The sequence below is a fragment of the Trichosurus vulpecula genome, chromosome 3 (genome assembly GCF_011100635.1).
Source record: "Trichosurus vulpecula isolate mTriVul1 chromosome 3, mTriVul1.pri, whole genome shotgun sequence".
NCBI classification, from domain to species: Eukaryota; Metazoa; Chordata; class Mammalia; order Diprotodontia; family Phalangeridae; genus Trichosurus; species Trichosurus vulpecula.
Window position 1 is genome coordinate 1120464 of NC_050575.1, and position 27800 is coordinate 1148263.

The 27800-nt window shown below is 47.3% G+C and overlaps 1 protein-coding gene across 1 annotated transcript in view; it reads right to left on the reverse strand.

The window, feature by feature from the left end:
• Positions 1-27800, reverse strand: part of PSD2 (pleckstrin and Sec7 domain containing 2) — a 54208-nt gene that overhangs the window by 16220 nt on the left and 10188 nt on the right. The window contains exons 2-6 of the mRNA XM_036750911.1: positions 20171-20656; positions 18927-19121; positions 8239-8319; positions 5847-5959; positions 1177-1235 (exon numbers count right to left, since the gene is read on the reverse strand). Coding sequence (XP_036606806.1) covers positions 1177-1235; positions 5847-5959; positions 8239-8319; positions 18927-19121; positions 20171-20656 — 934 coding nt within the window. The remainder of the gene's footprint in view (positions 1-1176; positions 1236-5846; positions 5960-8238; positions 8320-18926; positions 19122-20170; positions 20657-27800) is intronic.

Sequence of the window (27800 nt, forward strand, 5' to 3'; positions counted from 1 at the left end):
GCTGTCCAGACAAGTCATGGGGTGCACGGGCAGTGTGGAGCCCAGAGGGGCCGTGCACACCTTATTTCATGAGCCCCACAGCAGGAAAATGAGAAAAGACAGGTGGTTAGACACGAGAAAGAGACCAGAGCTGCAGAGCTAGGTCATCTCAGTTCCAGCTGAGGCCCCTGAAAGTTTTCTGCTATAGCCCGCCGAGATTGAGTAAATCAGCCCCGGGCTTCATAGCCAGTTCTGGGGTGACCTTGCAACTGGAACCAGTTGGGTTTTCGTTAAAATGCTCTCATGAGGCTTGTCTCATCAATTCTCAGAAACTCAGCCTCACCACATACGAGAGTCAGGGACCGTTAGGGACACACCTGCCCATTTCACAGGCAGAGAAAACAGAGTCTCAGAAAAGGATAACCGAAGTCACACGGAAAGTCAAGAACCCAGACCTCCCCATCTCAACTCTATCTACCAGGAACACTACATTAAAACATGGCACCCGATGAGTCGGAAGAAGAGAAAGAAGAGGAGAAAAAGGAAAGGGCATGAGAATAGCCAATGTTACAAAGTGCTTTACACACATTTTCAGATTCGATCCTCATAATGACCCTGTGAAATAGCCCCATTTTACAGATTGGGAAACTAAAATTTTGAGAGGGTAACTGATTTGCCCCTACATGCCCATGTGTGCCCATCTAGCTAGCTAGAGGTAGAAGTCAGATTCCACCCCAGGCCTTCCTGGCCCCCACTTGTTCTGCATAAGAAATAGAAGCGCCAACCTGCCTGAGACTCAGTGGCTTCTTTCGATGTCTTAGACAAGGCCACCACTAGCTGCCATCTTTCTCCCCTCCCCGGAGGTTGAACAGGAGCCTGAGAATCAATGAACAGCAGAGACCTGGCCCTCGAGGATACCCCATCCTGTCCTCACTCCTGCTGCCTGGAACTCTGTCTCAACACCTCCAGGAGAGAGCCAGCCAATGCCCATCACCCCAAGAGGATCCACCAACCACTTGTATCTTAGCCAGGGCTCACCTGCCCTCCCAGGGAGTTGGGCCAGGGGGACAGACAGAGGAGCTCCACACGGGTTCCCTGGGCTCGTCCAGACCTGCATCGTCGTTCTGCAGGCTGGCCTTTGCCTTTATCCACCACCCCCCCACCCTTGTCTCCCTTCTCTTCCCCACCTGCACTTACATGTCCGTGCAAGTCCGTGTTGAGCAGCATCAGGGCACAGGTAAGTGTGTGAATCCCATCTGAAACACAGCAGAGGCAGGTGGCCTCAGCCCTCAGCTTTGGCTCCCTTCCCTTTCCCGTTACCCAGGACATTTGGCTACCAACACAGACCAGGGAGCCGTCTCCCCTAGGAGGACCCAGCCCTAGGCCTTAACCTGGGTTACTTCTGCCTGTTGGGAGGAGATGAGAGGTTGGTCCAAGAATGTCCAGGACAAGTAAAGAGGACAGACAGGGCAAAGAAACAGCATGATATAGTGGAAAAAACACTTGAAAAAATGTATACTCTGATTAAAATAATGTTTTTTAAAACTACACCAAAAAGGCCATTGAATTTAGAATAAGTTTAATGAGCAATATTGAGTCCAGAACCAAACATGGAAGACGTTGATAGAAAGTTTCCAACTTGGCTTTCTCTGTGTAATAGAAGTGATCGGGGAACCCTTAACTGGCTGAAATGGGGTCCCTCCCATGGAGCTGGACATGTGCTCTGGCCTCCTGCTGAGGGGGCAGGTACTTTTCCAGGATGACACAGCAACTTCGGGTTGATCCCCATGACTGGGGGGAGGTTGGAAGATGATTGGCCACTGGGGTTCTGGAGGATGGACTCATGTGAGTCAGAAGGATGGACCCAATCAGGCTGTACGAGCTGTGGAAACAGCTTCATCATTCTCTCTTTGTGGCCTCTTTTTTTTCTGGCCCTTTCTTTCCCTTGGGCTTCCAGCAAAGGAGAAGGGGGGCAGGGGTGGGGAATGGAGAAGATTTCTCTCCCCTCCCTACTCCAGGCAATGACCAATGACAGCTTGCAGCTTAAGTACATGGCACTGGGAGAGCGCTGGTTAGGCTGGACCCTGGCTGCCTTTCTGCGTTTCTGTCTCTTCCCTGGGGCACTGATTGGCAACAAGCAATCCGGAGAAATGTTACTCCCATCCAGCCAGGGTCAAGCTTCCTTGAGCCTGGGATTCGTGCAGGAGCTAACTGGAGGGAGGAGCTCTCCATGGCAGCATGGTGCCCTTCTCAGAGGAGAACAGCACCACCCACAGGAGACTCCTACAGCCGAAGGGCTAAAGCGAGCCATGCCCCACCAGGCTGGAGACTGGGCCTGCTGGGCTGCTCCAACCCTGCGGATGAATGCCAATGGGCAACATCTGTGTGGCCATCCCAATGAGTGCGCTGGACTATCTGACATGGTTTACCTTTCAGTACTGAGTCATGCATTTGTACCTTGTGCCATGTCTGTGGCTGAAAAAAATAATAAGCTGTTGGTCTATGCTTGCCATCCATACTGTACAATGAGTGCCTTATTATACGTATTGCATAATAGACAGCTTTTCTAGAAGAAATCTTGTTCCCCAGATTTGGGGGGAGACTCTAGATAGGAGCTATGCCTAAGCTTTATTTTAGAGATTTCCCTGGAATTGCTCCCAGGTGGGGCAGAACCAGAGAAAGAAAAGCCTGCTTCCAACACACACACACACACACACACTCATGCACACTCTCGCACACACATATACACACACTCTCGTGCACACACACACTCACACACACTCTTGAGCACATACACACACTCATGCACACTCTTGCACATACATATACACACACTCTCTCGTGCACACATACTCACGCACGCACACACACACACACACACTTTCGAGCACACACACACACACTTACACATACACACACACTCTTGAGCACACACACTCATGCACACTCTTGCACAAACACATACACACACACTCTCACTTGCACACATACTCTTGCACACACACACACTCACACACACACATACACTTTCGAGCACACACACTCACTTTGGTGGGGGGGGGGTGGTCAGACCCAATTCCAGGATGAATCTGGTCTGTGTGAGCCCAGAATCTCCTTGTCGAGCCCCCTGACCCACAGGGTACCTCTGTTATAAGGAAGGGTTGGGCAGAAATTTTGGGGGGGCGATGGTTGTGATATTTCTAAAAAGCACAAACACATTGAGAAATTGGGGAGAAGGAATGCTGGAGTGGACTGAACCCCAGACTGGCCTGCTCATTAGCTGTGTGTTCTCGGGTGAGTCTTCTAAGCGCTCTGGGCCTCAGTCTCTTCCTCTGTCCCCCCACCTCCCAAGTCACTCAACCTCTCCGCATTCTAGGGAGCCCTCTTCTACTAAAAACCGAAGAGAAGACGTTGACCGGCATGGGTGAAAGGCGCTTCCTCAACCCAGTGGAGTCAAAGGTCCAGCCGCTGTCTGAGGCCTGCCTGACTTCCCTCAGAGGCCTATTGGGAACATCCAAAACAAGGCCATTGGTGTGACTAGCGCTCTGGACCTGGCGACTGTGATGCGAGTGTGTGAAATGAGGATTATTGTTGTTGGGGTTTCCTTGGCAGAGATACTGGAGTGGAGTGCTTTGCCATTTCCTTCTCTAGCTCATATGACAGATGAGGAAACTGAGGCAAACAGGGTTAAAGGACTTGCCCAGGGTCACACAGCTAGTAACTGTCTGAGACCAGATTTGAACTCAGGTCTTCCTGACTCCAGGCCCAGCACTCTATCTGCTGCACCACCTAGCTGCCCCTCACTGTTATTACTGATATGGCTTTTGATGGTAATCTCTTTGCCCCGGACTCCACTTCTGTTCCTGAGAATCACAGACATATAGCCAGTAACCTGGGGTCCCAGGGCCCTAAGGCGTGATCCGTTCCTACCCTCTCTCATGCTACTCTACACTCCAGCCAAGCTCCTCTATTCTCCTCCCCCGACCTTGCTCTGAGATTCCTGACCCCATGTCTTTGTTCATCCGCTCCCCATGCCTGTAAGAATTCCCGTCGGCTTTCTAATACCTCCTCCATGAAGCCTTCCCTGATCCCCCCAGATGAAAACCACTTTCTCCTTCAGCTCTCAAACAGCACTTCATTTGTAGCTCTGCAATGTTATGATCACGTCTTACGGTTTTCTGTATGCATGTCAGATCCCCCATGAGAACATAGTAAGCACAACCCATCTAAACTTTGCATTTGCTTCAGAACTGAGCTCTGAATGAACATAAGGGATAGGAAGTGGGCCTGGGATTTCACTGCAATAGAGAACTCTCAGATGAGGAAATGCCTTCCACCAATGCAGGTTGCCACCTTCTCTGCAACTGAGAGTCTTAGGGAGTTGTCTGGGGCATTAAGAAGTGACTTTCCCAGGGTCAAGCTACTATCTACTGGAGGTAGGACTTTAACTCCAAGTTTCCTGCTGCCGGAGCAGATTCTCATGAGCAAAGCCTCACTCCCTCCCATGGCCATGGTAAATGCCTAAAAATATTTGCTGAATGAAGGAATGCTCTCCCTGTGGAAGCCCAGCTCACGGAAGGAGAAGCTTCCCCTTCAGGCGTTTCCCTACCAAGTGTTCACATTCACGGCTGCCTCGCACCCCTTCGTGAAAGCCTCACTTTAGCGGGGGTTCTGCGCACTGGTCCAGGGTCATTCCCTAGGGACCAGTCAGAGAACCTCCACCTCCTTGGGGGACATGGCAGGGAAGGGCAGTCCTCTCCTTTTTGCCCCTCCTCCCTCCTAGATGTTTTTTATTTTGTTTTGTTTGGAGTCAACTGGAGTTAAGTGACTTGCCCTGGGTCACACGGTATCTGAGAGCAGATTTGAACTCCTGTCCTCCTGACTTCAGGGCTGGTGCTCTATGCACTGCTCCCCCTAGCTGCCCCCTTCTAGATGATTCTTCAGGCCACAGAGAACTTTTTTCATCCCATTACACTTCTTATGAGACATGTGCATTTTAGTATGGAATTCTGGAAGACCCCAAAGTCTTCAAGGCTCCTAATTCTGGGCACTGGGGCACACCAATAGGGAAGATACTTGGGGGGAAAGCTCGGGGCTTTTTCAAAGCTCCCCAAACCTTAGCCTACAGGCAGCCAACCACTGCGCCCACTCAAAACAACAATCATAATCATTCCACTACTAGCAATAATTCCCCACATTTATACAAATTTACCTAGAGTCTTCTCTGAAATGACCCTATGAGGGGGCAGCTGGGTGGCGCAGTGAGTAGAGCACCAGCCCTAGAGTCAGGAGGACCTGAGTTCAAATCCTACCTCAGACACTTGACACACTTACTAGCTGTGTGACCTTGGGCAAGTCACTTAACCCCAATTGCCCTGCCTTCCCCCTCCAAAAAAAAAGAAAAAATAAAAGAAATGACCCTGTGAGGTAGATAGTGTAAGGAACCTTTGTCCTCATTCCACAGACGAGGAAATTGAGACTCAGAGAAATGAGCTAGTAAGGGTCAGATTGGAAGCCGGGTATCACCCAGCTCCATGCCCTGTACTCCATCTGCCATGCACGTGCAGAAAAATAGGAGGAGACCTGCTCTCTATCAGCCAAGCAGCATGCCAGGGACCAGGAGCAGTCCTACCTGTCGGAAGGAGGAAGGGAAGGAGGAAGGGAGGGAGGGAGAGAGAGGGAGAGAGGAAGGGAGGAAGGGAAGGAGGAAGGAAGGAAGGGAGGGAGAGAGAGGGAGAGAGGAAGGGAGGAAGGAAAGGAGGAAGGGAGGGAGGGAGGGAGGAGGAAGGAACGGAGGGAGGGAAGGAGGAAGGAAAAAAGAGAGGGAGGGAGGGAAGGTGGATGACATCTGGGCAAGCTGGGCATACCTTCTGAGGTGCTCTCTCCCTGGTTACATTGGCGGTATCTCCTGGAGAAGTGGGTAAGAACTCTCTCCCGCTCCTGGGTCTCCCCCATCAGAGGAAAGGCCTTTAGAAAAGTCCTGTAAGGAGACACACATGCTGTAGCCAAGGGACTTCAGGCCCTCATTAGCCACTGCCACACCTGTACCCTCCCCAGGCAAGTTACTCTGTAGTCCTACAGTGCTACAGCTGGGAGCTCCTTCCCCTCCCCTCTCCCCACCCTCCCGAGATCCAGCGATTAAGATCATAGTCTCTCAAAGCTCAGAATTGAAAAGAATCTTAGAGATCATCTAGTTTACCCACTCACCCTATACATGAACCTTCTTTTATAATACCCATGATCAGAGATCTGATGAGCTGCTTGAATACTTCCAGTGACGGGCAGCTCTCTACCACATGAGACAGTCTGTCCCATTGTTGGAAAGCTCAAATGATTATTTTTTAAGTTCATTTTTATATTCAACTGAAATGTGCCTCCCTGTAGCTCCCACCCACTGATCCTAGTGCTTTGCACAGAGAATTTGTCTCTCACTTTCTCAGATGACAGTCCTTCAAAGACTGGAAGAAAGGCTTTGTACTCTACTCTCTGGACTAAAGCTCTATCGTTGCTTCAAGAGCTCTTTGTCAAACATAGTCTCCATCTCCCACCTCCACTCCTTTGCACAGGCCTTCCCCCTAGCCTGACATGTCTTTTGACCTCATCTCTACTACTTGGACTCCTTACCTCCCTTCAAGGGCCGAATGAGGCCTTTTTGGATCTCCTCTATATCAGCGCTCTCTCCCTTGGGACATTTACTTTCTCAGAATCGCAGAATTACAGAATTTGGAGTTGCAAAGACCTCGGTGGCCATCCAGACCAATCCATACCCAAGAGGAATGCCCACTACAACATGCTTAACAAGTTTATTTACTTTGTCTATTACAGCATGTCCCAAAACTATCAGGACAGCTCTAACCGTGTACATCCGCACTAAGATTTTTGGGACACCCTGTATTTTATATTTACTTGCATGCTTCTTCTACCAGAATGCAAACTGCTCGAGGGTAGGAATTGTTCCCATTTTTGTATGCCCAGAGCCCAGCATGATACTCGCCACATAAACTAAAATGAATTTCAAGTTCCCTTGCCCAGTGACAATGTCCCATTTAACATGTGACACCAAGAACTGGATACAGCACTCCTGTATGTTCTAGCCAGTTCAGAGAATACCATCTGACTACACTTTTGGTGACTAGGACACTCATCAGAGGCAAACTTGGAAAGAGTCACTTTGGCGTCAATGATCTTGGGTGCCCAAGTCATCTCAGGCCATAGACCCGGGCAGAGAGAGAGGCAGCTTCTTTCTTTCTAAAACTGTCTCCTTTCTGGACCCTGAACTGAGTGACCAGGGCCCCTGAGAATCTGCAAGGGAGTGGGGGGCTGGCTCCCAAGACTGAGCCCCGGATTCAAGGGCCTATCACTGACACCAGTATCTATGTGACCTTAGGCAAGGCACTCAAACCTCTCTAAGCTTATTGCCCGGGCAAGGGGGCAGGTAAGAGTAACTATGGGTCTATTAAGGGCTCAGCCCAAATGCCATTTCCAGGCTAAGAACCTGGGGTCCATAGACTCCCAAGGGGACTGTGGATAGGTTTCAAGAGTTACGTGAACTTGGGTAGGAAAAAAAGGCATCTTAATTTTCACTAACCTTTGGTTTCCTTTATATATTGTTTTGAGAAGAGGTGCATAGGCTTCACCAGACTGCCAAAGAAGGGGGCATGAAACAAAAACGTTTATGCGCCCCTGGGCTAGATGATTCAGTTTCCCTCTAGCTCTAAAAGATTTTTGAGGTCCATGAGTCTTCCCCCTCCCCCCACTCCCAGATATGCTGCAAAGTGTAAAGAACCTCTTTGTGGCCTCTGGGCCTGCCGTGATTTGCTCATGATAATCTAATTTGAACCCCACCACATCCCTGTGAGGGAGGTAGACAAAACATATGTTTGACTCAATCCAATAAGCGATTTTTAAACGCCAACTCTGAGCTGGATGAAGGGGATACAAAATACAAAAATGAAATAATTCCTACCCTCAGGGGGCTTTATTCACCTGGGAGGGAAAAAACATATACAGTGGGGGGGGGGATGGGAATCACTAACAAATAGAGAAAAATTGCCTTTTCTGGAAACTTAGCACTTGGGCTGAACCCACACTTGTCCTTATCTCCCCCCTCCCCATTAACAGATGAGGAAACTGAGGCCCAGAAAGAGGTATCCCCTTGCATTCACAGAGGTGTTCAACGAGTCAGCCACAGTGCAGAGACTAGAAGCCAGACCCATCAGGGAGTCGTGGTCCCCACTTATTCCCAGGCTGTTTGCTCACCTGAGGGCTCTATCCAGGCTCAGGCCTGAGAAATCAAAGAAGCTGAGATACTCTTCAGCTACCAGCCTGCTGAACTCATTACTATAAAGAGAGGAGAAAGAAAAATGGGTCAGGCAAGGTGAGAGCTGGCATGTTCCCATGACTTCAGAACACCCGGAGGTGACCAAGGCAGGGCACCCCCCCAGGATGGGGGTCATTGAAACGGTCCCCAATTAATGTTCTTTCCTCTCATTGTGAGGGGGTGGAGATGCAAAGGGCAAGAGAAGGGATATCTGGTGTTTGGCTACCCAGGCAGGCCCTGGCATTGCATCCCATTGCCAACGATGTCCCTAGTTTGCCATCCCAAGTGGCATGGCCGGAGCAGCAAGGTGGTGGGGGGGGGGGAGAGACAGATGGACAGAAAGACAAAAAGAGGAGGTAGGGAGAAGAGTAAATAAAGGAAAGAGAGGAGAGCAAATGGAGGGGGAAGGAGAAAATGAGGGGAGAGAGAAGAGAGAAGGAGGGAGAAGAGAAAGAGTAATATAGAAGTTGGGATCAGGGTGGGAAAGAAAGAAAGAAAGAAGGAAAGAAAGAAAGAAAGGAAGAAAGAAAGAAAGAAAGAAAGAAAGAAAGAAAGAAAGAAAGAAAGAAAGAAAGAAAGAAAGAAAGAAAGGAAGGAAGGAAGAAAGGAAGAAAGAAAGAAAGGAAGGAAGGAAGGAAGGAAGGAAGGAAGGAAGGAAGAAGGGAAGAAGGAAAGAAAGAAAGGAAGGAAGGAAGAGAGAAAGAAGGAAGGAAAGGAAGAAAGAAAGGAAGAAAGAAGGAAAGAAAGAAAGGAAGGAAGGAAGGAAGAAGGAAAGGAAAAAGGAAAGGAAGAAGGAAAGAAAGGAAGGAAGGAAGAAAGGAAGGAAGGAAGAAGGAAAGAAAGAAAGGAAGGAAGGAAGGAAGGAAGGAAGGAAGAGGGAAAGAAGGAAGGAAAGGAAGAAAGAAAGAAAGAAAGAAGGAAAGAAAGATAGAAAGGCAGGAAGGAAGGAAGAAAGAAAGAGAGAGAGAGAAAGGAAGAAAGGAAGGAAGAAAGGAAGAAGGAAAGGAAAAAGGAAAGGAAGAAGGAAAGAAAGAAGGAAGGAAGGAAGGAAGGAAGGAAGGAAGGAAGGAAGGAAGGAAGAAGGAAAGGAAGAAAGAAAGAAAGGAAGGAAGGAAGGAAGGAAGGAAGGAAGGAAGAAGGAAAGGAAGAAAGGAAGGAAGGAAGGAAGGAAGGAAGGAAGGAAGGAAGGAAGGAAGAAGGAAAGGAAGAAAGAAAGGAAGGAAGGAAGGAAGGAAGAAGAGAAGAAGGAAAGAAAGAAAGGAAGGAAGAAGGAAAGAAAGAAAGGAAGGAAGAAAGAAGGAAAGAAAGATAGAAAGGCAGGAAGGAAGGAAGAAAGAAAGAAAGAGAGAGAGAGAAAGGAAGGAAGGAAGGAAGAAAGGAAGAGGGAAACAAAGAAAGAAAGAAAGAAAGAAAGAAAGAAAGAAAGAAAGAAAGAAAGAAAGAAAGAAGGAAAGAAAGATAGAAAGGCAGGAAGGAAGGAAGAAAGAAAGAAAGAAAGAGAGAGAGAGAAAGGAAGGAAGGAAGGAAGAAAGGAAGAGGGAAAGAAAGAAAGAAAGAAAGAAAGAAAGAAAGAAAGAAAGAAGGAAAGAAAGATAGAAAGGCAGGAAGGAAGGAAGAAAGAAGAGAAGAAGGAAAGAAAGAAAGGAAGGAAGAAAGGAAGAAGGAAAGGAAGAAGGAAAGAAAGAAGGAAGGAAGGAAGGAAGAGGGAAAGGAAGAAAGAAAGGAAGGAAGGAAGAAAGGAAGGAAGGTAGAAAGAAAGAAAGAAAGAAAGAAAGAAAGAAAGAAAGAAAGAAAGAAAGAAAGAAAGAAAGAAGGAGAAAAAGAATTCAAGAAGGCCTTATCCTCCAAATCCCAGTGAGACCTCAGGAGGCAACTCCTGCTAACGTCCAGCTACCAGGCAGCTGGGCAGCTCAGTGTATGAAGCACTGGGCGGGAGTCAGGAAGACCTGAGCTCAAATCTGGCCTCAGACCCTTACTACCTGTGGGACTGTGGACAAGTCACTTAACCTCTGTTTATGTTCATCCACGGCAGAAGGAAACGGCAAACCACTCCAGTATCTTTGCTGAGAAAACCCCATGGACAGTATAGTCCACGGGGTCACGAAGAGTTGGACACAACTTTACAGCAGCAAAAACTTCAGACTCAATAAAGAGTAAAACTAAGCCTTCCCCAAAAAGCTGACTGGGTGTCCAGGAGCCTCATCCATTGAGAAAGGGATCCTGGGGCAGAATCCACAAAGCCCTGATGCCTGATGAGGTTCCCTGCCCCGTAGTCCCAGGCACTTTGTTGTATGTGACTCGAAAGTACAGGCCTTCTGCCCCATGTCAGATATCCCACCTAGAACAGTAAACAGTGGGAGCTCAGGTGAGGGCCAAGTATAGGCCTGCCCTCGGCCTCATACACCAGAATGAAGTCACCAGAAGGACCAGGGCTTCATGTGCCAACCCAACCATCTTAAGGACTGGAGGCTTGGGATCAGGTGTGACAGAGCCGAGCATGTGCTGCATGACGGAGAGCAGCTGGGTGTGTCTCGTTTGGGGACAGAATCACTGAGCTGGTGCCTCATGTAGAAAGTCCCTGGGGACCTAGATCTTTGGCTTCAGCTCCCTCCCACAATCACCTGGTCCTCAGGGATCGAAAAGGAGCCAGAACCCCAACACTTTCCTGCCTCATCACAGGAATGGAGGATGCCCCCAAACAACTGATAACTGTGGTTAGCTAATTTGCATCCCCTGCTACTCTGACCAACAAAATGGGTACCAGGATAGCTCCTGCTCCACGGGCTGTCGTGAGAATTAAGGGAGATCTATGGGTGGTGGTTTACAAACCTTGGAGGGGTGAAAAGGTGAGAATACTAGTACTGTTACTGCTGTTAGCGTTACAAGGATCCTCTCCTTCATCACCATCTGCCTCATCGCTCCCCTGAAGCTGTTCTCTCTCCAAGGTCACTGGTGTTGTTACAGTTGTTCAGTTACTTTAATCGCATCCAACTCTTCATCACTCCTTTCAGGGTTTTCTTGACAAAGATACTGGACTGGTTTGCCATTTCTTTCTCCAGCTCATTTTACAGATAAGGAAACAAGGCTAAATGACCTACCCAAGGCCACACAGCTAGGAAGAGACTGAGGCCAGATTTGATCTCAGGTTTTCCTGATTCCAGGCCCGTTGCTCTGTCCACTGTGCCACCTGACTGCCTCTCCAAGGTGACTCTTGACCCCTCACACCCTAAATCTGATGGCCTTTTCTTAGTCCTCGTCTTCTATCTCTGCAACTTTTAATATTGTTGGCCTCTTCTGGACACTCTCTTCTGCCTCGGTTCTCATGACTCTTGGTCTTTGGAGGTCTTCCTCCATAATATCTCTTGAAAACATTCCTGTCTCTCCAGCACCACCACCGTCACCCTAGCTTAGTCCCACAGCTTCTCTTGCTTTCGACCACTGAACCGTGAGTTCCAACTTACTGACTCACTGACCCTCCGGCTCTCTAATTCAGCTTTCACTTATTTGCCAAAACAATCTAAGGTCCAGGTCTGACCACATGACTCCTCTCAGAAACCTTCCATGGCTCCTCACTATTAACTCCTTCACCTGGCCACAGCCACCGAAGGCCTAGAAAGGACAGTTCTCACCATCAAGGGCCTTGGCGCAGTCCGATTGTTCAACATCAGAGATGGATCAAAGAAAATGAGTTACCTTCCGCTTTGTGGCAGCTCCCTAGGGACCACTGGGCCTTTCCCTCCGACTTGTAGCTGAAAACATCTGTGTTGTCTTCCCCTACTCAAACATGAGCTCCTTGAGACAGCTGGTGGCACAGTAGATAGAGCCCTGGGCCTGGAGTCGGGAAGACCCAAGTTCAAATCCAGCCTCAGATTCTGCCTAGCTGTGTGACCCTGGGCAAGTCACTTAACCTCTCTTTGCCTCAGTTTCTTCCACTGTAAAACAGGGGTGGTAATAGCACCTACCTTACAGGGCTGTTGTGAGGGTCCAGTGAGATAATATTTATAATTATATACAGTGCCTGGTACATAATAGGCGCTATATAAATCCCCCCCAAATAAACATACTGGCAAGTCCCCAAACTCAGCGCTCCATCTCTCCGCTCTATGCATTCACATCGGCTGGTCCGTCTCTAGAAGGCCTTCCTTCCTCACCTACCCCTTCATAATCTTTGTCTTTTTTCAAGGCCCGACTCAGGCATCACCTCCTCCATAAAATTTCTTTGATCACCTCCCCGCCCCGCCCAATTATTTATGATCTTTCCCCATTCCCCTCAGTTTTCCTTGTACTATATATGTATGTATATAAATATGTGTGTGTGTGTAAAAATATATGTATGTATGTGTGTATGTATATATATATGTGTGTGTGTGCATAAAAATATGTTTGTGTGTGTATGTGTGTATGTATATATATATGTGTGTGTGTGTGCATAAAAATATATGTTTGTGTGTGTGTATGTATATATATATGTGTGTGTGCGCATAAAAATATGTTTGTGTGTGTATGTGTGTATGTATATATATATGTGTGTGTGTATAAAAATATGTTTGTGTATGTGTGTATGTATATATATATGTGTGTGTGTGCATAAAAATATATGTTTGTGTGTGTATGTATATATATATGTGTGTGTGTGCATAAAAATATGTTTGTGTGTGTATGTGTGTATGTATACACACACACACACATACACACACACATACTTTTTTTCTCAAAGATCATAGGGTCTTCGAAGGGACCTTGAAAATTATCTATTCCAATTCCCTCCTTTTACAGATTAAGAAACTGAGGCCTAGAGAGGTTAATTGTCTAACCCAGGATCACAAAGGTAGGAGACATTGCATTGTGAACTGCTGATACCACTGCCAAGGAGAATGTAGGTGCCTTGAAGTCGGGGACTGTTTTGGTTTTATCTTTGGGTGTCCAGTACCTAGTTCACGGCCTGGCACACAGTAGATGCTTAATAAATGTTTATGGAGTTGAACTGAAGTGGCAAAGATGGCAGGACCAGCCTTCTCAAAATGGGCTTGGCATTTACCAGGAAGACTTGAAAACAGGAGTTGGAGTGTCCTCCCTACTAGCCTTTGGAATCCCCCACACTCCAAAGTCAAGAAATCAGAAGATCAAAATCAGCCCCAGGAGCACGATTTGATTATGCTACCCTGAAAGAGGCCAGAAGACTCCGAAGGCCACCAAGATAGCTGGATATCGGTGCCATTCTCACTCCCACCATCTCCCTTTGGCTCATAGCCTCGTTCCACTCATCTGTACCCTGCTCGCCCTTCGAGGCCCAGCCCAAGCACCTCCTCTTCTAGCAAGCCTCCCTGGATTATTCTAGGCTGGAGTACTCTCCCTCGGCAGTGAATACACTCTATTCCCCGCACTCTTACATTTGGTTATATTTTGCCCTGTGTCACTCATTGTTTTGTGTGAGTAAATCTTGCCTCTCCAGCTATACTCGATAGAAAGGACTATCTTTTATTCTTCCTTGTATTCAGGAGTGGATTAGTAAATGTTTAACAATTGGCTCTCCAAAAATTCTAAAAAAACCCCAAACTTGTGCACCCATTACCCTTTCAAGTTTCCTTCATCCCTTTCTTAAGTCTAGACTCAAAGGGGTGGGGAACCTGGAGCCTCGAGGCCACATGTGGCCTTCTAGGTCCTCAGGTGTGGGCTTTTGGCTGAGTCCAAGTTTTACAGAACAAATCCCTTTATTAAGGGGATTTGTTCTGTGAAGTTTTTAATTCAGTCAAAGGGCCGCACTTGAGGACCTAGAGGGCCACATGTGGCCTCGAGGCTGCAGGTTCCCTACCCCTGGTAGACAATCAACAAAACAATAAATCAAAGCCTGATTTATAGCATTTGTTGGTTGCTGAGGCGTTCGTGTTCGCGCTGAAAATTTAACAATCATCTTCCTCGTATGAGTTGGCTCCAGCACATCAGTGTGTGTATTCCCGGTGCTGGACACACGCCTGGCATTAGGAGCCCTAAGGTCTTAGTTCCAGCCAGCTCTGGCATTAATTGGCTGTGTAATATCGGTCAGATCAACTTTCCTTCTCCAAGCCTTGGTTTCTTGTCTCTAAAGTGAGGGGTTAGAAGAGGCGATGTCTACAATTCCCTTCCAGTTCTGTGTAAACCAGTGTAAAGCTGCTGGATTTGAAGCTTCCACTGGAATCCTCCCCTACTGCCTGCAGGATGTAGGCAAAGTCATTTAAACTCCCAGGCCACCTCATCTCCTGAATGAGGGGTCTGGACTGGCTCACCCCTCAGGTGTCTCCCCACTCTAAAATCTCTGATCCCGATTAATCACATGATCATCGTGACAGGGTTTGATGACACGATCGTGTCACACACGCCATTTGACGAACTCCGGCGGCTTCCTATTGCCTTCAGGAGCAAATACAAAATGCTCCACTCGGCATTCGAAGCCCTTCCTAACCCTAACCCTCCTACCCTTCCCGCCTTCTTACACCTGATTCCCTGACAAAGTGCCCCTCAGTCCAGCGACCCTGGCCTCCCGGCTGTTCCATGAATAAGACACTCCACCTCTCAGCTCCAGGCACTTTCTCTGGCTGTCCGCCTGCCCGGAATGCTCTCCCTCTCTGCTCCCTCTCCTGACCTCCCTGGCTTCCGTTAAGTCCCAACTAAAATCTCACCTTCCACAGGAAGCCTTCCCTGGGCCCTCTCACTCCATGAATTCTTTATTTATCCTGCAGATAGCCTGCTTTGTATACATTTGTTTGCATGTTGTCTCCCCACTAGATTTTAAGGTCCTGTGGGGCAGGGACTGCCCTTTGCCTTTTTTATCTAATCCTCAGCACAGCGCTCGGAACATAGTAGGTGCTTAATAAATGTTTATTGAGTTGAACTGAAATTAATCAGTATGATTTTATGAGGGGTAGCTAGGCGGCACAGTGGCTAGAGCCCTGGCCCTGGAGTCAGGGGGACCTGACCCCGGACACTTACTAGCTGCATGACCCTGGGCAAGTCACTTTACTCTGTTTGCCTCAGTTTCCTCATCTGTAAAATGAACTCGAGAAGGAAATGGCAAGCCATTCTAGTACCTCTGCCATGAAAACCCCAAATGGGATCACAGAGAGCTAGACAGGACCCGAGACAACGCAGCAACAAAATGATTTTATGAAAGGCTTTCCCTCTGTTGGCCACCAGGGGGCGCGCCGACCCTTAACGTTTTCACATAGGGTTAGCGATGCCAAGGTACTACCATTGGTCCCCATGGTTTGGAGGTCAGGGGATGGAGGGAGAACATTCCTCTCGGACTGATCTGGAGCTTACATGTATACTTCCCCGAGGACACACAAGCAACATAGACGGGGCGGGGAGGGGAGCCTGTGATAAGGAAGATATCGGAATGGAGTGGAGATGGGACGCGTACAAATGCCTTGACAAGCGGATAAAGCCGATGCTCATGAAGACACGGACACACAAGCCTAGGCACACGGGGACCCGACGGATGCACACACAGATCAGGCCCCACCACCCCTCAGGCTTCCCTTCCGTCTCCTCCTGGGAGGGCTTTGCTGTCAGCTTATCCTAAGCTCCCGACAAATTAGATGTGGCTTCAGCGTCGTCATCGCTGTCTCTCTGCGACAGACTATTTATTACATGTCCTTCCTTTCTGTGACGTCCCACGGTGCCTAGATTGGAGCTGCGTTTGCAGCAGTCACTGCCCATCAGTCGGTCCTAGTCAATAAACACTTATTAAGCACCTACTATGTGCCAGGCACTGTGCCAAGCGTTAGGAATGTAAAAGGTTCCTGCCATTACAACGTCGCAGGAGAGGACAACGTGAAAACAGCTACGTACAAACAAGCCGTATGCGGGGTCTAGGGGGAACAGTCAAGAGGCGGCGCTAGAATTAAGAGGGATTGAAGGGCTTCTTGTGGGAGAAGGAGGTTTAGCTGGGTCCGGAAGGAAGCCGGGGAAGGCAGGAGGCAAAGAGAAAGAACATTCTAGGCACAGAGGACAGTCGGTGAAAATGATCTTAGGGTCATAGAGTTAAAGCTGGGAGGGACTAAAGGCCGTCATGTCCAGCTCCCCGGCTTTGTAGAAGAGGAAACTGACACTGAGAGATAAGTGACTTACCCAGCATCGCATAGCTAGAGATTATCTGAGGCAGGATTTGAACTCAGGTCTTCCTGACTCCCAGCCCAGCTCTCTATCCCATGCACTTCCTAGCTGCTGTCACTCAGTCCATGGCGACTGACCCACTAGACCTACGAAATGAACTTTATCTTGACTCTTAAGAGAAACCCACAACATCCTAGCCTGATTGATCCACAGGGGGATCGTCTTGTCCTCACCCACCTGCCTTCACCTACTTATACGGAGAGGAGAATCACCGCTGCACTTGGAAATCTCCAGCCTGGTTCCGGACCACTGAGAGCAGTCTATCCCCACTGCCTTTACCCTCGTTCCTAAACGCTCCTGCCCCCTGGGGCGGCAGCAATGGCCCTGTATGGCTCAGAAAGGAAAGCTATTTAGGACAGCAGCAGGAACAAGGACATCATGCAGGGAGGAGGGCGAGGAGAGAAGAAATAGAATCATTTGAGGTCAGCGGAATGTGCGCCACTGTTATTCTAAGCTCCCACGGTCCCTAAAAGTTCCCCAAGTCAGGACCTGTGTCCAACCCAAACTTGCTATCTCCTACAAAGTGGACTGGGCCCCAGCCGCTCTGATGATGGCGGTGTTGATGGCAGCTTTCAGGAGGGAAGGCTTGAACCTTCCTCAAGCATATTCATATCCCTCGACAAGGTCGATCACCCATTCTCCTTGACTTTCTCTCTGCTCTCTCAGTTTCCATGCCACTCTTCAGTATCCATGCCACTCTTCAATCCTGGTTCTCCTCGTACCTGTCTGGCAGCTCCTTTACTGGATTTCATTCAATGGTGGGTGTCCCACAGGGCTCTGTCCTGGGCCCTCTTCTCTTCTTCCTCTCCAGGGGTGGGGGCACGTGTGACCCTCTAGGTCCTCAAGTACTGAATACAAACACAGAGGCCACAAGTTCCCCACCCCTGCTCTATACTATTTCCCTTGTTAATCTCATCAATCCCATGGATTCGTTTATAATCTCTATGCTAATGATTCTTAGATTGACTTATCCAGCCCTAACCCCCAAACTCCCATTCCCAGCCACCTATTAGATATCTCAAACTAGATTTCCTGTCATCCTCAGACTCAGCATGTCTAAAACTGAGCTCGTTTTCTTTCCCCCCAAACCTCCCCACCCTGAGCTTCCCTATTACCATCCAGGGCATTGCCACCCTTCTAGACAATCAGGCTGGGAATAGAGGTGTCATCCCTGACACCTCACTTTCTCACCCCTTCTCCCCACCCAATCTGTTACCAAAGTCTGTCGATGCCGCTTTAATAATATTCTTTCACATGTGCCCCTTTATCTCCTCTAACCCTGCCTGGTATAAACCCTCATCAGTTCACCCAGACCATCGCAATAATCTGTGATTGGTCCACCTGTCTCAAGTCTCTCCCCATGCCTGTCTGTCCTCTACTCAATTGTCAATTTAATCACCTTAAAGTACAGGCCGGACTGTGTCACTCTAGTACTCAATAAATTCCACTGGCTGCCTATTACCTCCAGGATCAAATAGAGAAACCTCTGTCATTCAAAGCCCTTCACGATCTGGCTCCCTCCTACCTTTCCCAGTCTTTTTCTACCTTCCTCCCCTCCAGGTACTCTACCATCTAGTGCCCCTGGCCTCCTTGCCATTCTGAGGACAAGACTCTTCATCTCTAGACTCTGGGAGTTTTCCTCATTTTTTCCCCCAATCCTAGAATACTTTCCCTCCTTGTCTCTGCCTTCTGTCTCGCCTGCCTTCCTTCATGTCCCAGGTAAATTCCATCTTCTATGAGAATCTTTTCCTAACCCGCCTTGATGTCTTCCCTCTACTAAAGACCTTCAATTTATCCTATGTATTTCTTGCCTGTACATCGTTGTTTGCGTGTTCACTAGACTGTGCGCTCCTTGAGGGCAGAACGTTATCATTTGACTTTCTTTGCATCCCCAGTGCTTAGATCAGTGCCCGGCACGCAGTAGGAGCCTAATAAAGGCTTATTGACTGCCTCATTTCATCAGACTCCCAACCGTCCTGACACTGAATACAAAAACGTCAGAGCCCAGAATTAGGAGTTAGGAGTAACCTCGTACGAGTCATTTCCTCTACAGAAGACTCTCTTGGCTCTGACAGTCTATAATCCTGTGAGGCAGGTGGGGCAAACATCATTACCTCCATTTGGCAGATGGGTATACTATGGCCTGTAGATGGGAAGTAACTTGCCTAAATTCCCCGTGGCTCCTTTGTAGCAGAGTCTGAACTAGAACCCGGGCCGTAGCTTATTTCAAGCCCATGGCTCTTCTCAATAGACAATGGAAGCAAGGAGGAAAGGCATATCTGCCCTGGTAGGCCGGAAGAAAGGGCAGAGGAGTAGCACTGTAGGCCTTGGGCTCGAAAGGGTGTTAGAAGCCAACTAGGCCAACCCACTCCCCATTTTACAGATGGGGAAACTGAGACCCAAGGAAGTTTAAGTGCCTGAGGTCTACAAATAGTAAGCATTAGGGATGGGAAGGAGCAAAGGAGGAGGCACTCACTTCTTACTGAGCTGGCGGGCGATGTCACAACGCTTGAAGCCCTCCAGGTGGTAGAGGCGCCGGGCTAACCTCTTGGCTGCCTCGTTGACTGCCTGGCATCCATTGGCCAGTGTGTCTGTACTCCCATGGTCCAGCTGCTCCATGCTGCCCAGGTCAGAATCAGAGTCTGACAATGCATCCTTCAAGCTTGGGTCACTGGGGTAGAAGTAAGAGGAATATAAGCATAGCCAGGGGTATGGGGTGGTCTGAAAAGGGGTGAGAGGGGTTGAAGCTTGGGAACAGACTTTTACAATAACATCTGTAGGGCAGAACAAGGAAAATGAACTGAAACTTCAGTGGGAGAGTAAGACCTTGAGTAGGATCGTCAAGACCGCTAGCTATTTCTCCCTTCTCCTATCACGGAAGCTCATGGGATCAGAACCGGAAGGGATCTGGGTCCAGTCACTTAATCTTAAAGATAAGAAAAATGAAGTCCAGAAAAAATGAAGTGGCTTGTATAAGGTCATACAGGTAGCAAGTAATGGAGGTGAGGTTCAAACCTAAGCCCTCTGCCTCTAAATACAGGGCCCTTTCTCTGAAGATCTTTGAGAGCCAAATGGACCCTCAGCAGCTGGGACCTGGTTGGAGGGGGAGAGAGAAAAGTCATGTCTGGAAGCAAAGGTGTGGGCAAAATGACCTTGGGAGCATGTGGTTATCTGGAACACTCTATAGATCTCTGCTAACCTATTAGCATATAATGAGTGAAGGATTGAAGATTTGGCCTTTCCACAGAACATGGTTTGAAAGGAGCCCGAGAGCCCTGCACACAGCGATGGATTCTGCACGTAGTTAGTACTTCCCTTTCTCAAAGATGGGGCCTTAGATTCATCCCACCCTATTCTCCTTCCCCATATCCCCAAGGACAGCAGGGGATTCAGCTATCTGTGTTCCTGGAATTTCACATACCTCTTAGGAGCAATACGCTCAACCTACTGTCATTCCTAAATCTGTCATATCCCCTCAGAAAGCCTGCAGTGGTGCAGCAAGATTCAACCCCTGGCTGCAGACAGATCTAGTCAGGGAAATCGAGACCCAGAATGATCAAGACAGCTGCCCACAGTCACAGAGCACATCAGTGGGAAGTAACCCAAGACCTTGCTCTTGGGCCTTAACTGCTTATGGCAAAAAAGGACTAATTTCACAGATACCTGGTGCCGACTAGCACCCAAGGGTGGTGAGATGGTGTGTGGTCCCTTCTGCCTCACCTGACAGAATTAATAAGTTTAGTGGTATCATCTTCCTCCTCCTCTTCCTCTTCTTCTGTGTCCTGGGCAGTGGGAGCATGGTAGCCATTGGGAACAACCTTCAGAGAGAGTCGGCTCAGGACGTTTTCTGATCGGCTGCTGGTAATGGAGTGTCTCAGGGGGCTCCCAAAGTCCCCATCTACCAAGCCTGCCTCGGCCCTGTCTTGCCCATCCCTGTCCTCTGGCCGGCCCTCAGTGGGCTCCGGGCTCTCCTTGACCCGCTGCTGGATGAGTGGGGTGAGGGGCACCTCCAGGCTGACACAGCTGTCGGTCTCGTCAGTGAGACTCAGCACGTCCAAGGAGTCTAGGCTGCTGTAGTAGGTCCCTTTCATCAGCTCTGACTCCACAATCTTTTCAAAAGTGGAGCTAAAACCATCCCGGATGTCCTTAAAAGGGAATGACTCTGCATCCTCTTGGCACTCACTGGCCTCTGGCTCCTCAAACAGCCTGTAAGACACAAAGGACCAAGGTTAGACCCCTCTCAATCCTATGAAGGAAGGCAGACAATATGGGAGCAGACCCTGGCCTTCACCACCTGCCCCTCAATTATGGTTGTTCTCTGATGTTCTTCTCTATACTCTCCATGATTTCTCTGCTGTATTTGACACCGTTGATCTCTCCTTTCTCAAAATTCTCCCTTATTCATTGCAAAAGTGGAGTTCCTTGTAGAGGTGGAGGACTATGGGCGTGGAATTCTGCAAGCACTGTCAGACTCAGTTGATAGGTTGGTTAGTTTTGTTGAATTACTTTTTTAAATCTTTCCTTTTTTTGTTACAAGTCAAGGTTCACTGGGTGTGGGGGGAGAGAACTTTCAGAAAGGAAGGTGATGTCAAAACAAAAAATACCAGTTAATTTTTAAAACTTTTCCCTTGATTCTTACAGCATGCCCTCCCCCACCCCCATCTCCCTGCTCTGATATCTATCAAAACCTTGGAGTCATCTCTTGATTCCTCTTTCCTTTATTCTTTATTTTTAGCTAGCAACCAAGTCCTGCCAATTTCTCATTCCAGATACGTCTTTAATCCGTCCATTTCCACGCCCATGTGCCCACACCCACTGCCACTACCTTTGTCCAGACTTCATCTCCTCATTCCTAGACTCTTACAACAACTTCTTCCCTACATTTATCTCTTCCCCTTCCCTCATCCCTATCCTGTACACCAATGACAGAATAATCTTTAATTTCTTCTTATATGATGCCACTCCCCCGCTCTAGAACCTATCATAGCTCCCTCTTGCCTCTTACACTAAGCCATCATTCAAGGTCCTCCATAATGTGACCCTTGTGCGCTGATCCAACCTTATTTTCTATTATTCTCCTGAAGTTACCTTCTACTAGTGGTACAGAGGGTAGGGAACCAGGCTTGTGTTTTGGTTCAGATCCAGCATCACAGACTTATCAGCTACGTGACCCTGGGCAAGTCAGCCTCTGTCTTCCTCAGTTGTAAAGTGGGGATAATGTGGGGAGCACCCAGCTCCCAGGGTTGTTGTAAGGATTGAATGAAATAAGAATTGTAGAGGGCTTAGCACAGTGCCTGGCACATAGTAGGTGCTTCATAAGTGTTAGCTCATAGTAAGACAGTTCTGCTCGCCAGCCCCCAAGCCTTCGGTCTCACTTCTGTTCTGTTTATCCCCCACCCCCCAGCTGATACGTGTTCCCTTCTCCCATATTCATCTAAATCCTACTCACCTTTCAAGAAATGAATCAAGTTTTACTTCCTTCTTTGATCACAGAAGTCTAGACTAATCTAACCCCTCAATGAACTCCTCCAGTACGTTCAGTCTATGCCACGGTTAAACATTTAATTATTCTTCATTTTGTGTGTGGATAGATGTCGTCTTCCCACCTAAACCATCAGATCCCTGAAGGCAGTAATTGTGCCTTCTCCATGTCACCTGAAGCCCAGAGACACAAAGGTAAACAAAGATGTTGTCCCTGCTTTCATGGAAATCACGACTTATTGGGGGGGCTACGGTCTCCCCAGATAACTGGAGCATACCCTCCAACGAGTATGAGAGAAGGTTAGGAGGGAAAAGCAACCCTGGGTAGTGGATAGAGAGGCAGGAAGAGCTGGGATCAAGTCACTTCTCAGAGATGTACTAGCTACAAGGCCACAGCAAGTCAGTGAATTTCTCAATTCCCCAGGAAACTCTGGGCCTAGACAAGTTGCTGATTCGCATTGGTGGAGGGAATTTCCACACCAGGAATCCCCCGCACCAAATAAAATCACAGGGAAGGAACAAAAAAAGGTAAGTTAAGGACACAGTGCTTTTCAAGGTGGAAAGGAGAGAAGATCTGCAGTCATCAACAGTCGATGAGAGAGGTGACGGAGCCAGGGAGCAGAATGAGGCATCGTTTGAATGTAACCAGTCAGGCATTTGTTCTGCTCAACTACGTACATATTTACAACAAGAATTTAATTTTTCTTTCTTTCTTTTCAATGAGAGAGGAGGGGAAACAAATTTTGTTCACTGAAAATACAATTTTTGTAATCATCCATAGTCAAGCCTCAGTTGCCTCACAATGGCCATGAGACCAGTGCTATGCAAAGCACAGCCCAGGGCCGCACCTTCAACATCAAGACCCCTCTCTTTGAGAGGAACCCCACCTCTCCTGATGCCCTGGTCCCACGCCCAGCCCCACCCACACCCTAAAAGAGAGCAAGAAGCTCATCTCAGAGAAGGGAGGACCCTGGAACTTTTCCATCCATTTCTTCCCTACCCCACTCCCCACTCCCTGATGGGCTAAGTTTAGGCCCAGTCAAAGACAGAGCCCAACAGGGACAAAGAGTAGCAGAAACACAAGGGAAAAGGCAAAAAGAAACAAAACAGAAGAGAAAGAAATGGAGAGGATCTGAGCCCAGCAAGCTCACCACAATGCTATTTGCAGTATTCAGATGGATAATGGATTGTAGTATTTACAAACAAATTCATACATCTGGCTCAAAGCCCAGTCATATCCAGGGCCCAGCCCCACCCCCACCCCACTCCCTACTCCCCCAGTGGAAAATACACCGCAGAATATGAATAATACAGTGAGATATAGGAATATGTACAGAATGACAGAGTAAAGAAAGCCAAATCCAAGCAGTATGCAGCTTGACTATAGCATTATTAATTATCTAATTACATTAATATTCCTAATGATGATGGTGGTGGTGGTTTTTCTTTTTGTCCGGACCTGTTTTCTTAGGTGTCAGAATAGCTTGGTAAGGAATCTCTGCCTCCTCTGGTGCAGATGGCAACTTCTCTAACTTAACCCAGTTGCCAGGAGCTTTGAGACATTTGCCAAGGATCTCACAGCTAGTATGTGTCAGAGGCATGACTTAAATCCAGTTTTTCCAGACACCAAGGCCCGCTCCCTATTTATTATATCACACACTGTTACATTGTATTATTAGATTATTATATTACATCCCAATCAGCAGCACCACTAAAATGTAAAGAATTTTTAAGAGTTAAAAAGTAAACAGCAATGAGAGAGTTGTCTTGCTTGACTGTGTATTTGCTACGATACATTTGTTTTTCTTTTCTCTTTTTTTCCCCCAGTGGAAGTGGGGTGGGGTGTGGGAGGGAGAGAAAATAGATTTCTGAGACTTTCATGAACTGATGCTGAGTGAAGAGAGCCGGACTAGGAGAACATTGTAGGCAGGAACAGCAACAGTATTCAAGGATCAACCACAAGTGACTTGGCTCTTCTCAGCAATGCAAGGTTCTAAGACAACTCCAAATGACTCAGGATGGAAAATGCTATTCACATCCAGAGAAAGAACCACAGAGTCTGAATGCAGATCGAAGCAGATTATTTTCACCTTTTTTTTTGTTTTTTGTGTTTTCTTTCTTGTGGTTTTTCTCTTTTGTTCTGTTTCTTCTTTCACAACATGACTAATATGGAAATATGTTTCACATGATTGTACATGTATAACCCATATCAGATTGCTTACTGCCTTGGGGAGGGGGGCGGGGAGGGAGGGAGAAAAATTTGGAACTCAAAATCTTAGAAAAATGAATGTTAAAAATGATCTTTACATGTAATTGGAAAAAAAGAAAATAGATTCCTGGTCATTTTTATTACAAATAGAGGTGGATGCTCCCTATAGGGCATGTCGCATGCACTTTTAAACAAGACTACTATACTGTTAGTTTTGAATAATTGTTATATTTTGTTACAGGAGACTTCCCACAAAGAAGGGGTGGAGTGAATAATCAGGAAATGTAATATAAAGACAAAATATATCAATAAAGCTTTTGAAAAAATAAATACCAAGAAGACATTTCTGTTGCTACCTTGTTGAAATTAACAAATTGTTTCTAAGAGATGGGGCCTAGACCTGTGATTTAATTGATATCGGGAAGGAACAGTCAGCATCCTGAATTAGATAACTTGCCTATGGTCACATAGTCAATACGTGTCAGAGATAGGATTTGAACGCAGGTCTTCCTGACTTCAAGGCACACTGCCACTCTTCAAAAAAAAAAAAGCTATAAATGACAGAATTTATATTTTCGTGTATGATTTTTTCCTGTTTTGTATTTGAACATTTGCTTTTATGGATGATTACTAAGCTTAGAATAAGTCATTTGGTTGCTTTATTATGTACACAGAAGGTTTAAGCTTGGCCATTCTGGGAAATTGCAGGGGAGGGGTGTGGACCTAGCCTTTGATGGATCCATCACCCCATCCCAGGGCCGTGATGCTCCTGCCTCCCATAATGCCTCACTGCCCCCAGAGGAAAACAACAAAGCATTTCTGCAAAGAATCCTCCTGCTCTGAAACATTGACTATGTCTGACTCCTTCCCATCTTCCTCCAACGAGGCAGTGTGATACAGTAGAGAGAGCACCCTGCTCTGGAGTCACAGGTTCAAATCCCACCCTCCCCTCTTTCGTGCTTATTATTCCAACCCCCTTAGAAAGTTACTTCAACTCTCTTCCCTCATATGGAAAATAAGAAGGTTAGACTAGAGCATCTCTGAGGTCCCTTCCAGCTCTAGATCTCTGAGCCTCTAATGAGTAATCCCTGGGAGGGCAGGGGACAGAAGGAGAATTTGAACTCGGGCTCAGGCCTGAGAACTCTGTAGTGTTTCCTGCCTTGCTCAGCTGCGCCCTGACTCCCAGATCCCGGAGATGTAAGAAGAAAAGCAAAGGATCTTAGTTTGAATTCCAGCTCTGCTTTTGGCCAGTTATTTGACCTTACTAGTAAACTAATCTGTTAATTAGTTTTCTATTTTTAATTACTATTAGTACTTTTCTATTAATGCCAACTTCAAATACAGGTCTAGATGAGTTCTAAGGTCTCTTCCAACTTTAAATCTATAATCCTGTGATTGGCAAACCTAGGCCCAGCTGGCAGAGCCATTGAGCTTCTGAGGCTGCTGGGGGACCATAACATGTCTGAGTGAGCACAAGCCTGGCTGGAGATGCTTCCGTATGAGACCTGTAAAGGAACACTCTGCCTTAGCACAGACCTTCTCCACAGGGAGCTAAAGAGGGTGGGGGTGGGAATGGATGAGTTGGAAGAGTCAAGTCAAGCAGCGCACATTTATTAAGCTCCTACAATGTGTCAGACACTGTGTTAAACTTGGAAGATACAAAGAAAGACAAAAATAGTACCTGCCCTCGAGGAGTTTATAATCTTGGAGATGACATTATGCAAACAAAGCATATACAGGATATATTGAAAATAATCTCAGAGCAAAGGCTCTAGCATGGAGGGGAACTAGGAAGGGCATCTTTTAGGTGGTATTTTATCTGGAATTTGAAGGAAGCCAGGAAAGCCAAGAGGCAGAGATGAGGCACTCAGGCATGAGGGTGAAAATGCTGGAGTTGGGAGATGGAGAGAGAGTGTCTTGTTCAAGAAACACTGTGCAATGTCATTGGATTGCAGAGTGGAGACAATGTTAAAAGTCTGGAAAGGCAATAGGGGGGCCAGTTTATGAAAGGCTTTCAATGCCAAATAGTGGATTTTATATTTTATATACATTATATTTTATTCTGGAGATGATAGGGAGCCACTGGAGTTTACTGAAGAGGCAGGTAACATGGTCAGACCTGTATTTTTAAGATCAATTTGACCACTGAGTGGAGGATGAACTGGAAGAGGGAAAGATTTAGGGACAGAAGACCAACAAGGTGGTTAATGCAGTAGTAATCCAAGTGTGAAGTTATAAGGTCCTGCATCAGGATGGCAGGCAGTGGCAGAGGAGAAAAAGGAGGAACATATGAGAGATATTATGAAAGTAGAGTACATAGGACTTGGCAACAGATTGGATATTAGGGAGAGGAAGTAGTCAAAGATGAAACCTAGAATGCATGCCTAAAAAAGTGTAACTGGAAAGGCTGAGGTCACTGAAGAGGCCCTCGATGTGGGGGACACAAGTGACCTGCTTCTGGAAGAAGACACTCTTTGTATGCCTATCCCAGAAGTAGGAACAGCAGCCTCTTTCCATTGGCTGCATGGTCCAAAATGGTTATATCTTGAAATTTACCTGACAGAGGTAAAAGCTCTCTCTCTAGTGACTTGCAAGGGTGAATGAAGGCCTTGTTCACCCACAATATGGATGCCATCCATTAAGTTAGGTGGGGAAAAGACAGTATTCCCTTGCCCTTAGGCTTTCTAGCTTGGCCTTTTGTTCTGTTTCATTTGGCCTGTTCAGTTCTAGGTACGTGGAAAGGAGTTCCAGACCCAGGAACCTGGGCTGTGGTGATCTTGGAGCCGGGATTCCAGGTCAAATGGTGCTTCCAGACCAGCAGAGAGGCCCTAAGAAGCCAGACAAGCTAGAGTAAGAGTGTGATCAGGACCCAAGTCCATGGGAGCTTTGGATCCTTGACCTTGGTAAGACTATGCTATACTGGAACGGAGCTAATCTGTGAACCTAATGCCCCCATCAGATTTGTATATACCATAACTTGTCCAGCTATTCCCCAATTGATGGGCACCCCCATCAGATTCCCATTCTTTGCCATCTCAAAAAGAGCAATAAATATTTTTGTATAGCTCTAGTTACTAGAGTTTGTTTTGCTTAGAACTAATCCCTGCTTCAGTCTACCCTCCTTCTCAATCCCCCTTCTCTCTTCTCCACCTTTCCCTCCTACTTCCCTATTGAGTGAAATGTATTTCTGTACCCAATTCTTTGTATGTGGAAGTATGTCTGTCTATCTATCCATCTATCTATCTTTATATCTATATCCTTATCTATCTATCTATCTTTATACCTACATCTATCAATCTATCTCTCTATCCACATATATTCTTCTAGACTCAGCCCCCATCAGCCAGGTAGGAAGCTCAGCTAGTTCAGAGTGCCAGAACCACAAACTTTCCTTTGGTCTGTGACTCCTGTCTGGGTTATTCTTCTGCTGGCTGGAATTAAGACCCTGCTCTGCTCTTGAGGGTCCAAGGCATGCCACCACTGCTTGCTTCTGAACTTGCTCCTCCCTCATTACAAAGCATAGTGCCCTGTATCGATTCCTTACCCTGGGTTACCACCCTTAGGTACAGATTCTCTCTGTCCACCCTGGATCTATGACCTGGAAAAAAGCTTTCAAATGGCACCTCTTCTCATACCTCATACAAGGTTTCATCTGGGTAT